Source organism: Bactrocera oleae, chromosome 6 (genome assembly GCF_042242935.1).
Source record: "Bactrocera oleae isolate idBacOlea1 chromosome 6, idBacOlea1, whole genome shotgun sequence".
Taxonomy (NCBI): domain Eukaryota; kingdom Metazoa; phylum Arthropoda; class Insecta; order Diptera; family Tephritidae; genus Bactrocera; species Bactrocera oleae.
This window is the reverse complement of record NC_091540.1, coordinates 1,726,633-1,739,755: the sequence shown is the minus strand read 5'-3', so window position 1 is coordinate 1,739,755 and position 13,123 is coordinate 1,726,633. Positions and strand designations below refer to the sequence as shown.

The 13,123-nt window shown below is 34.5% G+C and overlaps 1 protein-coding gene across 1 annotated transcript; it reads right to left on the bottom strand.

Annotated features, from left to right (window-relative positions):
• Positions 1-2,798: 2,798 nt before the first annotated feature.
• On the bottom strand, positions 2,799-12,841 carry LOC106621212 (uncharacterized). The gene is made up of 3 exons (XM_036358533.2): positions 12,244-12,841; positions 10,104-10,293; positions 2,799-3,919 (listed from the first exon to the last, which is right to left on the bottom strand). The coding sequence occupies exons 1-3, from the start codon at positions 12,449-12,451 to the stop codon at positions 3,766-3,768; spliced, it is 552 nt and encodes a 183-aa protein (XP_036214426.2). The 5' UTR covers positions 12,452-12,841; the 3' UTR covers positions 2,799-3,765.
• Positions 12,842-13,123: the final 282 nt, after the last annotated feature.

Here is a 13,123-nt window from a genome sequence, read left to right as displayed (position 1 = left end):
TTCTTAAGCACTCAGGTTGAGTTGCTCTTTGTACTATGTTCTTTACTTATAATAGTTTTGTAAAAAAAAGTATCTTTTTAGTAACATTGCACTATTTATTTAAAACAATAAAAATTATATAAAAATAAAAAAATAAATATTTTAAATAATAGGTAAAACTAAATCCATTAATAATTGGCAAAAGACTTGTACGATCGTATTTTACAGGCTTCTTTTGAGGTGAATTTTTCACCAACAAAATAATTCGCCATAGATAGAAGCGAATAGTAATCACTTGGTGCGGGGCGCGACCTATAAGGCGAATGTAGAAGAAACTCTAAACCAAGCTTTGAGACTTGGCGTTGTCCTGATGGATCACAATTCCTCTCCTCTTCGCCAAAGCTGGTCGCTTCTAATCGATTGCCACAACTACGACCAGTTTCGCTTGAAGTTGTCATAAGTGACCCACTTCTCATCACCAATAATCATCCGCTTCAGAAATATACCGCTTTGTTGCGATTTAGATTCCCTGATCCATGAGGTTGTTTTACGTTGACTCGTGTGACGCTCTTACATCGAGCTTCGCTTTCTATCCAGCCTTATGGTTCCAAACGCCTTTATTTTTTTATTAGGACTAGAAGCACTATTTACATTTTGAGTTGTTTTCAAAAAATTTTATTCTTCATACATTCTTTTGGAAAAAGGGGGAACTATCGATTTGATCCTAAAATTTATTTGCAACCTATAATACATATTAAATGAAACAGTCGCTTTTTCTAAATTCGACACATAAACTCATATTTGAAATGATCACACAACCTAATAAAGCATTTGCAATTTTCCATTATTATGATGCCTAAAACTATGCAGAAACGATGCTAAGTTTACTTTAGTGGAAAATTGTGCTGATCGCCGTAGTCTACTTTTAGGCCTCACAGTCATTTTCACGATCACAGTTGTATCCCCAAAATTAAAATAATTAATCGGTTTGCATAAAATAAAAATAGGAAACTTTTATAATATATTTATATCATTTACACAGCGTTCAAAAAATAAATATAAAAATTAATTTGGGGTTTTGAGATGCTTCACAAAAAACCTGCACACTGTTAAAATGATAAAATTGTACTTGTATAAAGAGGGTTTACTGAAGACAGCTGCTTTACAGCAAAAATAATCATGTTTGCATACTGCAAGAAGACAATGATCCGAAACATAGAAGCAGACTCTTTACTTAATGGAAACTAGCAAACCTGATCTTACTCGCCTCAAATTATAGGTTTTTATAAGTAGAAAAAACACTTTCAAAGTTGTGGTTAATAAAAAATATAAACTACATTTTCAAATAAAAATCGATTGGTAATTATATATTGTATATCGGGTAATAATTTTATAAATAACTTTATTTTGTAAAATTTAGTACAATGGAATTGACTTAGTTTAAACAATTAATACTAAATTATTTCATAAAAAGGTGAAATGTAAATTAATGAAAAATTTACTAATGTTACTAGATACATTTGCATAGACTTATGTGTTCTCACAACTAACGATTAAAGATGAAATTCGATACAGCAGACACACGAAAGGGTTCAATGAAAGAAGACAAAATGAAAACAATCAAAAGATGTCTAAAAATACATACATAAAACCAGCGCAATAGAAAAAACCGATGCATTTTATTAAACTCATTTTTCAAAAAATTAAAAAACAAATTGCAGCACACAACTTGAGGTGAGAGTAAAGCAGCAGAACAAACGAAGCTGAGGGGCTTTTAAATATTTTCTAAGATTTTATAAACACCCTTTCTATGAATGTCTCTCTGAATTTGAGGTATTACTATAATCGAAATATAAAATATATAAAAATAGGCATACAAACATCAAATCGAACTGATCAGGTAGATGAAATTTAGTCGTTATTTTATCAGTATAAATTAGGTAATATTTTTGTTGAACGCGGCAACCCTAAGTAAAACACGAATGCCTACTTAGTTAACTAGACTGCTGTCATAATAATTACCACTTTCATTGTTAAGAGCTTTTGGCGTTAAAGAATTTTTGTATTGCTTTTTTTTGAATTATGCAATATAATATAAAATATGGCAACTCTGTCTGCATGACGTCGCATATAACATAACGTTGTAATACTATCACCGCGCTTTAATGTGTAAGTAAATATAGACTGCGACACTACCACGTACAACTCTCTACTATACGTAACAATTCAATGATAGTACTTCATACTACTACTACTACTACTATAAATATATGTGCGTATATGTATATAAATACATATGTAAGTGTATCTTGCACAAAAAATATTGTTTTAAGTGGATACAAGCATTCACTCTGCTCATCTGTCTCCTTGCTGCCCACTTTTGTATGTGTACACATTTGTTTAATTTATTCGCCATAATTATTTACATTCCACTTTTGAAGACTACACATGTTGTAATAAATATACATATGTGCATACGTGTATTACAATATATATATACATACATACATATATACAGCTTGTAAACGCTCCAGTGTCAGTAGCAGCAGAAATGAAGTGCAAGTGTACTCCATTAAAGCTGCCACAAAAGCGACGCTATGAGCGAGCTTCTGCTGGCACACACCTCAATCACAGCTAGATTTTAAAAGCATGAGGTTTGGGTTGATGTAAAACTGTTATGCTGACCAAAGCTTGCGGCAAGCAGCTACCCAGCAGGAAAACTATGAAGTATTTAGAAATAATAAGAGCATAATTTCATTTCCATTTAAGTGTAAACAAAAAACACGATTTTGATCGGTCAGCGTAATATGGCAGCTATAGTGGTCCGATATAAATAATATATTCGGAGAATGAAGAAGAAAGTTTGTGAAAATATCTACGCAAATAAAAAAAATTTGCATACCAGAACTTAATTTTTGATCAGTCAGTTTCTTGGGGGAAAACCATATACAAATTTTCGGATCGATACCTCAAAAACTGAAAGACTATTTGGCGTATATACGGACAAACAGACAAACATGACTAAATTGACTCAGCTCCTCACCCTTATAGGGTCTCCGATGTTTACTTTTGGGTGTTGCAAACTTCTTGGCAAACTTCATATTATTATTTAAAAAATTTTGAATATTGCTATCAATTTCTTACAAGGTATAAACTTAATAAACATATGCACGCACATATAACAAGAATATAATATTTGCGTCTGTCGCTTGCATTTCGTTCCATTTCGTTCTCTCAACGCTTCAGCGCTTCGTTGATTGCTGCAATTTTTCCTCGAATACATGCATATGTCCAAGTATATATACATTACACTACAAGTACAACGCGCTTGTCATGACAATTGCGTTGGCATGAAAATTAAAAACTTTGGTAAACATGCAAAACAAATGCGCTGAATGCGAAAAGGTAATAAAAAGCAGAAAAGAAAAAGGTAAAAGGAAGTAAAAAGAACTAAAAAATTACAAAGGGTCACAGGCGGGATGTGTCTGCTCACATGATGCCACAATGACTGAGTGGGATAATGTGTGTATGTGTTATGTACCGTTATGCGCTGACTTTCGTTTGGCAGTAAGTAATGCAAAGAAATATATAAATATGTACAAATTAATATGTGTATGAGCTTGTTAGCTATTTTGTGCCACGGTCGAGGTTTGTGGCGCATACGCCGCACCAAAGCGCAGCCAACCTGCTACCAACGTTGCGAGTACCAGCGTTGCGCTCACTAGAACTCGTTGCTGTTTTGACATTACTTTGGTCTGTGCTTGGCCACTGGGACGTGTTTGATGCTTAGCGCGGCTGTGGCGGCGGCAATGGTCCAACGCCTGGACATGGCATTCGTTTGGCCAGGTGCCGGCAGAGTGGCACATCGCGCACGGCATCACCGATGAAGAGTGAGAGCAGGTACCATTGTTTCATGCCGGTTGATTGAACTTTGTAGTTTCTGCAATAGCGAGAGAAGACCAGAAAACAAAGAGCATTAAAAAAATTAAATACACTAATATATAGAAATATATATATATAAAGAGAGAGAGAGAGCGCGTGAGTGGGGAATAAAATATTACAAAAGCACGGCAATGAGCATAAAAGCAAATAAATGTTGAAACAAAAGGAAATTAAGCAGAACATCGCTTTTTAAGCGCACAAACGCAATAAAGTGGGTAAATATATTTATATAGAGCAAAAAAAAGGAAAATATTTAAATATAAAAATACAAAAGCTGTCTATTTAAATGGCAAACATTCACTCAGCAAACAAAATGGCATGGCAATGAAAAAGTACAGTGCAGATTTTAAAAGCACTAAAAAAATGGAGGAGATTAAAAAATAATAACTTCTGAGTAGCAGCTAAGGCCGTAATAATAAAACAGTAGCAAAAACACAAAAACTCGCGCATCATAGCTACATAAGTGACTGACGACTGTGAATACAGAGCAGTTTTTGTTGTTAAAGGAGGAAGGGTTCGAGAAAAATTGGCAGTGACTCATAAAATGCCGCAGCATAATACAAAGCGAGTAGCTTACACAGGCTAACGGCACAAATGCAAAGCTGCTGTAGTACCTTTGGCGTTTTAGCTACTTATGAGCATTTTAAATAAGAAGGCTTACATATTTATACATTATCAAAAAAAGTAGCGCTTTGCGTACAGACGGCTACAACAAAGCAAATGTCATGTCTGCCTTGCTTTTGCTGAAATTTAATTTTTGATAATTTTTAATATTTAAATCCTTTTATTTATTAGCTGTATTGCAAGTAATTCAATTTGATGGTAGCTGAAAGCTTAAGAGAGCTTTCAAATATAAGTTTTTACTAAAATGTATACACGATCGGATCGAACGATTAGCTTAAGTCCAGTTATATAAGAAGCGAAGAGTGCTAACCTGAAACCCTGAAACTGTAACATGCTTTTAGGCGCTTTTACTTCCTCGATTTTTTCAGTTATCACGTCGTTAGGCCAGTCAAGGACTTTCAAAAATCCTAAACTTTTTATTTGCTTGAAGTACGATTTAGGCTCCCTTAAAAAAGTATGCAATGGTTAAAATAAAATATATATAACGTTAATGTACTGGTCTAATAACCAGAAAATAGTCGATTTTCTTGTGCAGTGTATTGGCCTTCTGAGAGCAAATATGACGCCTAAGTGTAGGCAGTAATTTATATAATAAATTTGTTGAATAGCAATAGAGTATATTTTAAATAAAAATAAAGCTACAAATTAATACCTAAACTAATCTATAGAAAAATTTGCAACTGATGTGCTAAGAGGTGCTTTGAGGTGTCCTGATTACGAATTTGAGTTAAAAAATTTTCCATCACGTAGTCTAGTTTTGAAATTTAATTAAATGTTGTCGGTTTCACCCCTACACCCCTTAACTACAACAAAAAGTAATACGTGTTATAACATTTTTACTATCATTTTCGGTTTTAGCAACCCAAAATTAACAAAAAACAGCTACTAACATCACAGTCACAAAATGACTATAAACTAAAGTTATTAAAGACATTTCCAGATAAGGAGACGTAAATATGAAAATAAGTAACACTTCAATGAGATTTTGTGCACCTTACCGATTCTACACATATTGTTAAGGCTATTAGTGTATAACAAGAAGATAATATGCTTATATTGCTCAGTAACAGTATTTCTCAATATTTTTCTTAAATTTGAACAAGCACTGCCAGTACTGATGATTCATTCCAAAAAAAGCTCAAAGGGGTTACATTAGCACACAAATTATTTCAACAAAAAATGACCACAAAGTGGACTACAGAGATGCCAGCTACAAAAAATGTCCAAAATATTCAAAAGAATATTCTGAAAAGCAAAGTACAATGTAATGGCGCAAACTCGACGCAAAAGTGTGCACAACTGTCGTAAATTTGCGCAATGCAACGAGTGTGTGTGCACACATACAACCAAACATGTACGCTTATCTATTTTTAATTTCATGCAATGGCTTTGGCAGTGCGTCAGACTAGTGTGAGACTGACGCTTTAATTTCGCTGGTCAAATGGAATTTATTTGCGCAAACTTTTACAATCACAAATTTGCTACAAAGAAATTATGCAAAAGAAGAAGTGATGTGCTCGAGTATTACTATATGTGTGCGCTTGCGGTAGTGAGTAGTTGCAATGCAAGACAAATTGCGAAAGTTGTAGAAAAGTTCAAGCAAATACAATTTGTGTGCGGCCAAGTGCTTGACAAATTTATACGCAGCTGCAGCAAGTGTTTAACAACCTTTTTTTTTTGCGTAGTTTTGCAGAAAACTAACAAAATACTTAAATATATAATAATTTTCCTTTATACAATTTTTACTATTTTTACTTTTTTTTTATTTGTAATTTTATTTTTTTTAATTTTATTTTCTGTAATTTTTTCCTCACACAGTCGTCCATTTTGCGCTCCTCTCCACCTCTTTTGCGCGCGTGACTAAGAGAAATTCACTGTTGTTCCGTTATTGTTTGGTTATTTTATTATGTCATTCGTTTGTTTATCGACTGGGAAAATCTCGCAGGAAAACTTACTAATTTATTCCGTACACAAAAACACACGCAAATACAGCAATACTAACACATCAAAACCAACGCACTCAAGCACTACACCACCGCCGAACGTGTTGACAAAGGTCAGTGGCGTTTGTTATTATTGTCCACAATGGTAGCATACTTTTAGGGTAACAAAGCAACCATACGCAATGGCATTTACTTCAAGCAGCTCAAGGCAGCGGCGACATGGCGTATGAGTGACGCACATTTCGTAAACATTGCGTCTGCGATATTTTACGAGCGCTGGCGTCATTAGTGCAACAGACAGAGTTTGAAAAATAAAAAAATTAAAACAAATAAAAAAGTCAAAGGTTTCGTGTTAAAAAAACAAAAATAATAAAAAACAAGCACCTACAACGCAAGTTTTCAGCACTTAATTTCTACATAGAATTTGTTTTTGTGTGTTTTATCAATTTTTTTTCCCTTTTTTGCCTTACTCATTACGCTGCAACAACTTGCAACATTATGAAAAGTCATTTAGCTTCTCAGCGCAGATTTTATTTGCGAATTTTCAATGACTTCAACTTGCCATTTTTAGCATTATTTGCTCTTTCACTTGCAAATGAATTGAATGTGTTGTAATGAATAACAGTAAAAGTTGAATTTAGCAGTGCAAAGTACTTTTGCAAAAGTCAATTACCGGAAAGTTAAGATTACGCGTTGAATTAGGGTTGCCAATCGACGATAAAAAAGCAAAATTAACTGAAGTTAGAAAGGCAATTGAAGAAAATTATTATTTTCATGGAAATTATATAACTCTAAAGCAAAATTGAAGCCTACTTATACAACTGATGGAGGAAGTTGTTATTGAAGCATTTTTAAGGAATCAAATTATTTTAATCGATACTAAATTAACTAAATAGTAGTTTTCGAGAGACTGGTTTTCACAAAAAAGGAAAAGGATGTTCGACGCATAACCTTGAAAGATTATTTATAATCGAATATTGCCATAAGAGATCTCTGAACTTCCAGGATATATATTAAAAGCATCGATTCTGCAGCCCAGTAGAAAAGTGTTTACCCTGCAATCATATTCAAAAACAGCATGGGTATGCTAAAGACCTCACGCAGCTGGAGTTCGTATTTGCCATAATGTTACACTTAAATTTAATAGAGAAATTTCTTGATTTTTGCTCGATATGGTATGTAAAAAAAAGCATAAGGGGTCACTTTTCAATGTAGGTGGTGCACAGAAGTTACTAGAAGTCTTCGTATTACTCTTGTATCCATAGAGGTGAGACACAAAAGAGAGCAGAAGGTATTTTACACATTCCTTACACTATAGATAGGGCTTAGAACCTATCAGAAATACCTTTTTTAATCCTTTTATCAAAATTGATTGCCACAGTTGGAAAAAGTAGCCACTCTTTACCACTCTTAATTACACTGCGAAGATTTTTTAACTATTGTACATTCTAGCCTATGATGACAAAATTTAAACTTAGAACTGCCCCGTCGATCGGCTCAATATGAAAAGTTATTTTTTCTCCTTCCACCATTATGCCATCATCATCATAATTAAAATAGCGAAAGGTAACAAGTCATAATTTTTGTTGTAAGGGCTTTCGCATATAGCATTGTCAAAACTACTGCTGGTAACTAACTTATAAGAAGCCAGAGCTACCTTTCTAGATATTTAAGACTTTGTTAAACCCCAACTGACGGCCGTTTCAGCGGTGTTAGATTGCATGATGGTAGAAAATCAAAACAAAAATTGCTAAAAGCAAGCGGTCTACCCAAATCAAGCGAAAAGCAGTATATACCATGAAAATTACCCCATTCGCATTTTATATAAAAAAAAAATCTGCATGACAATTTTAGTCTTCTTTTGGAGAAGTTATCAGCCACTATGAGGTAGCGCTGCCCCATATTTTATATATATCTATTTCTTCCGCTATTGTGGCAACCCTAAACGATTTATATTGAACTGCTCTAATTCCTTTCATTCAAGTACTAGTAAGCTGCTGCGGCAGCCACTTCAATTTGGCGCATGAGAATTCCGCCCATTTAGAGTTCAATCAAGTTTGCGCAAATTGAAATAACCGATTTCGGTTAGTGACGCAATGACATGCACTTTGCCAATTTATAACATTTTTCATTTGCGTCTTATTCTTATTTCTCCAATGAGCGCATATACTTTTTTCAGTTCCTGCTTGCGCTGCTAGACTAGAACGCATGTGCTGTTGTTGTTGCTGTTGACGTCGTCAGCATGCTGGAAAAGGTAGCAAAAACGATTACGTTTTGCGAACAAGACATTAAATTATGCACAGATGAGTTAGCAATTCGCAAATAAAAACTTGATTTCGTGTCTGATTGGATTGGAAGACACGCATTCGCCTCAGATGGCGCTGCACTAACAGAGTCATTTAGACAAAATGACAAGTGCAGAAAACTTAATTTGGCAAAGCAAGAAGCTGGTATGGCAAAGTAGCTAAGTAGTGGAATAGAATATAATAACAAACAGTTAGATAGGATGTTTGAAGATAAGAGTAGCGGTTAGTGACTAAAGCGTAGAACTTAATTAGTGCAATAAAAATTATATGTATGTATATAAGAATTAAACGGAAGGTGTGAAAAGAAAAAAATTGAGAAATACGATTTTCAAATAATAAATTTTTAGGAATTTAATTAAATTTTATAGTCTTAATTAATATATCCATTAACTTTCGACACTTTCAAATTTCATTTATACGAATATTTTCTATACATAAATTGATAACCAAATCAGTGAAATCCCAACATACTCTATAATTAAGACAACATATTAGACTATTATTATGAGTCCTGTTCAAATGTCGCAGAGTAATTCAGAGTCAGGCTTGATTCTCCATGACTTAAGCCATAAGGAATGTATTCAAGCGTACACTATATTCGAAAAGACTGGACTAGAAGTTCTAAAAGCAAGTAAGATATCTGCTCATTGGCAGAGGCAAAGTAAAAATTTCCACGTGATTCTGAAACCGTCATGTTTCTTGGCAAGAGAAAAAATATCTTTCAGCGATAGCTGGTTTCGATAAGCTAAACTTTCGATTTTTAGCAAAGCAAGAAGACTTGACATAGGCGGAACGACAGCAACCGACAAAAGGCTCTTTTAGTGGCAATGTATTCTTAAGTGTCGTGGTTGGTCACTGATGTTAGCAAATGATCATCAGAGATACACGACCATTGACTTATAGATTTTCCTTGAATTGGGTTTCGACTTCCTCGACAGAATGGCATGAATTTTCGATTAAATGTAATTTAAGGAATATACCATGACCTTGAAGTCAAAGTAATAAATATTACGGCTCAAAGCTAGCAGAATCCGTTAGAAAGAGTCCTTAAAAATTACACTTCAGACCACGACGAGTAGTTGTATTGAAGATACAAAAGGTAAGTCTGCATATGTATTGATTTCGTTCAACGTGAATTTTCATAGTAAGTGCTAGCTAAATCTTTCCAATCCTAGTCCTTAAAATGTCTCCAAATTGTTGCAATCTATTCATTTCACTGGTACAACTCAAGAAACCTTCAAGGAGTACACCAAAGCCATTCATTTCTATACTTACTGAAGACTCGCTCAAACATTTACTTGTAACATACCTCAAAATTTCATTCCATGCTGGATGTTGTTGCACACCGAAACGACCCGGCCGTGACGCATGTAGCCGGCAAGGTTCCTCCAATATGCAAGCGCGTGGACCGAACTCACGTAAGATCTCTTTTTGTGCCAATTCAGCATCGTAAGCGGCCGATGTAGCGGTCTCACGTTTGCTGCGCGCGCGATAGGTATCTAAAGTAGATAAAAAGATGAAAATAAATAAAGCACATACAATTTTAAACTGCTGAAGTAGACGTGGTTGAAGTGGAAAAAGTAAATATGAAAGTTATAGGTGTCGTAGCGGCAGTAAACGGTAGCTGATCGCTTGGCTGGTCATAATGCCCTTTTTTACGGAAATTCCTCAACTTCAAATATATAAGAGATCTACTAAATTATTATTTTTTGATTTTGTTAAGAAATTTTGATACATTAACACTTATTTTTTTATTAATATATATAAACATATATACATTTTAAACTCTAATATATATATATTAATTTTTTTCTCTTATCTAAAATTTTCTTTAACTCAAATTTTTTTTATTTTTTTTTAAAAAGTACTAAAATCATATTTACACACAAGTAATCGATCCAACCACTTCTTACAACCAAACTCAAATCAAATATCCAAAATTGCCAGCACCAACAAATACAAACTTTAAATTAGCTAATTTTATATTCAAACAGTTGACTGGCCCTCAATAGTGTCAAGCAACACGCTAGCACTCAATGCAGCCTAAACTCGAAAAACCAGATCAATTTTCATCGGCACCAGCGCGCATATGAAATGAGTTCGTACTTCACCTGTAAAATGCTTAACCAAACTACTTGGAGTTGAGTTAGTTACTAAAGTCACTCACTGACTTAAGTATTTGGCCAGTCATGCACTGCAGAGCACTTGCTACCTTGACCTCATTCGAGACGACTAAACATTTTACTCAACAACTCAATTCAACGTACGCATGCGCAATATGGCCTACAATAACAATAGCAACGACAGCAGATCATACATAAGTGTGCAATTATTTATATGTAACTACTGTAATTGCACAAACAAGAGCCGCCGAGCAACATCGCATGTCTTCACATTTGGTGACATTATGCCATTGGTTGTTTGTTTGGATGTACTTAGATATATGTGTACGATAACTACTTAATTTTAAAGTCACTTTAACAATTTAACGACACCTGCGTTTTTTAAATTTTACGGAAGTTATTTATTCTTGACAAACTAACGAGTCCCCTACAAATTGAAGGGTTAAGAAACTCTGAAGAACGTAAAAAATTGTCTTATAATTTTGACCGAAGGCAGCATGGGAAATCTCTTATTCGCTCATTCTTGATGACAAAAATTGTGACTTACTTAATTAGTTGCTCTAGAGACCGCGTCCCAAAACAAATTTATTTAGGTCAATTTCATCAATTAAATTATCAAGTTGTGGTTTTCAAACCCTAGTAAGTATATGATCACTCAGATAATACGAGTATACAGAATTTTGAAAAATGGAATAGAGCAATATCGATCGACTATTCGATTCTAGTATTTAAAATGAAAATCTAAGAGTGAACTCAAGGAGCTTTTGAATGCTATACGAGTATGCGATGAATCTTTTATTTCGATGACTATCGTCAAAGTTTGTTTAATGGGTTTCATCGTGGTCTCATGTGAGTTTTTGTAGAGTCACGCTCAACTGTCTCGAAAACATGCACCACGGAGGATAAATTGACAAAAGTAAACGATCTCATATTGTCAGACCTCCGATTGACAAAGAAAGAGTGGAACACACCAGAAGCAAAGTTATTGTCGAACTGTGATAGTAAGCCAACCTGCAGCGTAGAAAGCGAAAATTAAAATATTTTATATTATTTATTAGGTTTGGCTCTTATTTTCTGTGGCTGCTGAGCAATTTTTATTTATTTTTTTTATTTTTAATAAAAATTCGTTTCACTATTTTTCTCCAATAAGAGATCGCTTTCCCAAAAACGTAATCGTAATCATAACTCAGCCCAACAATTATTAACAATATATATTACACACTACTTTGACGGAGTTGAAAGTCCACTTAAATGCAACTTGCATGCTTTATTTTCTGCACCACCATAACATAGTTGCGTAATAACTTCACAATAGCAACAACTTACTTGGATTCAACGAGTAGGCCAGCTTTTTAGCGAATTGCGATAAGCGTACGGACAAAACGATAACCGGAAAGCCCACCAATTGCACAGGTAGCTGGAAAAGTGGGTCAGGATTTTGTGCCACAGCATCTTCCACGAATTCCAACAATAACACAAACAACACATACAATGTTGGTATGAGCGATAGTGAGAGGATTTGGCTTAACTTCATGTTTGCTTTTATTTTCTTTAATTATTTTCCTTAATAAAATCTTTTTTTTTTTTTTAATTTGTTTATTTCTTTTTTAAGACACCAAGGCACTTCCGCAATTGCAGCGAAAAAAATTGTAATTAAAGCGAACCGCCAAGCGACACTAGCTTTATATACCGCGGACACACTAGGTGAAATGCGACAAGAGAAATATATGCCTGACTTCCGCGTCTCTTTTCTAGTGTATGCTTATGTGTTGCTGTATATTTGTTGTTGTACATTTACAACAGCGCTAGAAAATTCCAAAAACGCAACAACAAAAATATATTTTCAGCAAATTTGCAATTAATAAAGCTTTGTGGAGCTGCTTGTGCCGTGTGAAGCCACGAACGAGACGCGACTTGTCTTGTACTAGCCAACTGACTGACTGACTTTGGCGCGAGTAGGCTAAGCGCATACCGGCTGACTGGAAAGACACAGCGGTGCAAGCCAAAGCAACGACAAAAAGTAGCACAAGCCAAAACGAAAGAGTTTAGCGAGAAACCCCGAAAATAATTTTGAGTGACGTATTGAAGACAAAAGCAAATAACAAAAAAGTGGTGCGACAAGGGCAGCAGGAGCAAAGTGTAATACGAAAAAAAGTATTGTGTAAATTGACAAAAAGTTTACAACAACAATAAGTGCAGTAGTTTT

What these genes read in the sequence shown, in the direction of transcription:
- LOC106621212 (XM_036358533.2), bottom strand. Translation starts at nt 12,451, where the DNA reads ATGAAGTTAAGCCAAATCCTCTCACTATCGCTCATACCAACATTGTAT. An exon ending in GGCCTACTCGTTGAATCCAA is followed by an intron (nt 10,294 to 12,243) that starts GTAAGTTGTTGC and finishes TATCTACTTTAG; the next exon opens with ATACCTATCGCGCGCGCAGC. An exon ending in GCATGGAATGAAATTTTGAG is followed by an intron (nt 3,920 to 10,103) that starts GTATGTTACAAG and finishes TCGCTATTGCAG; the next exon opens with AAACTACAAAGTTCAATCAA.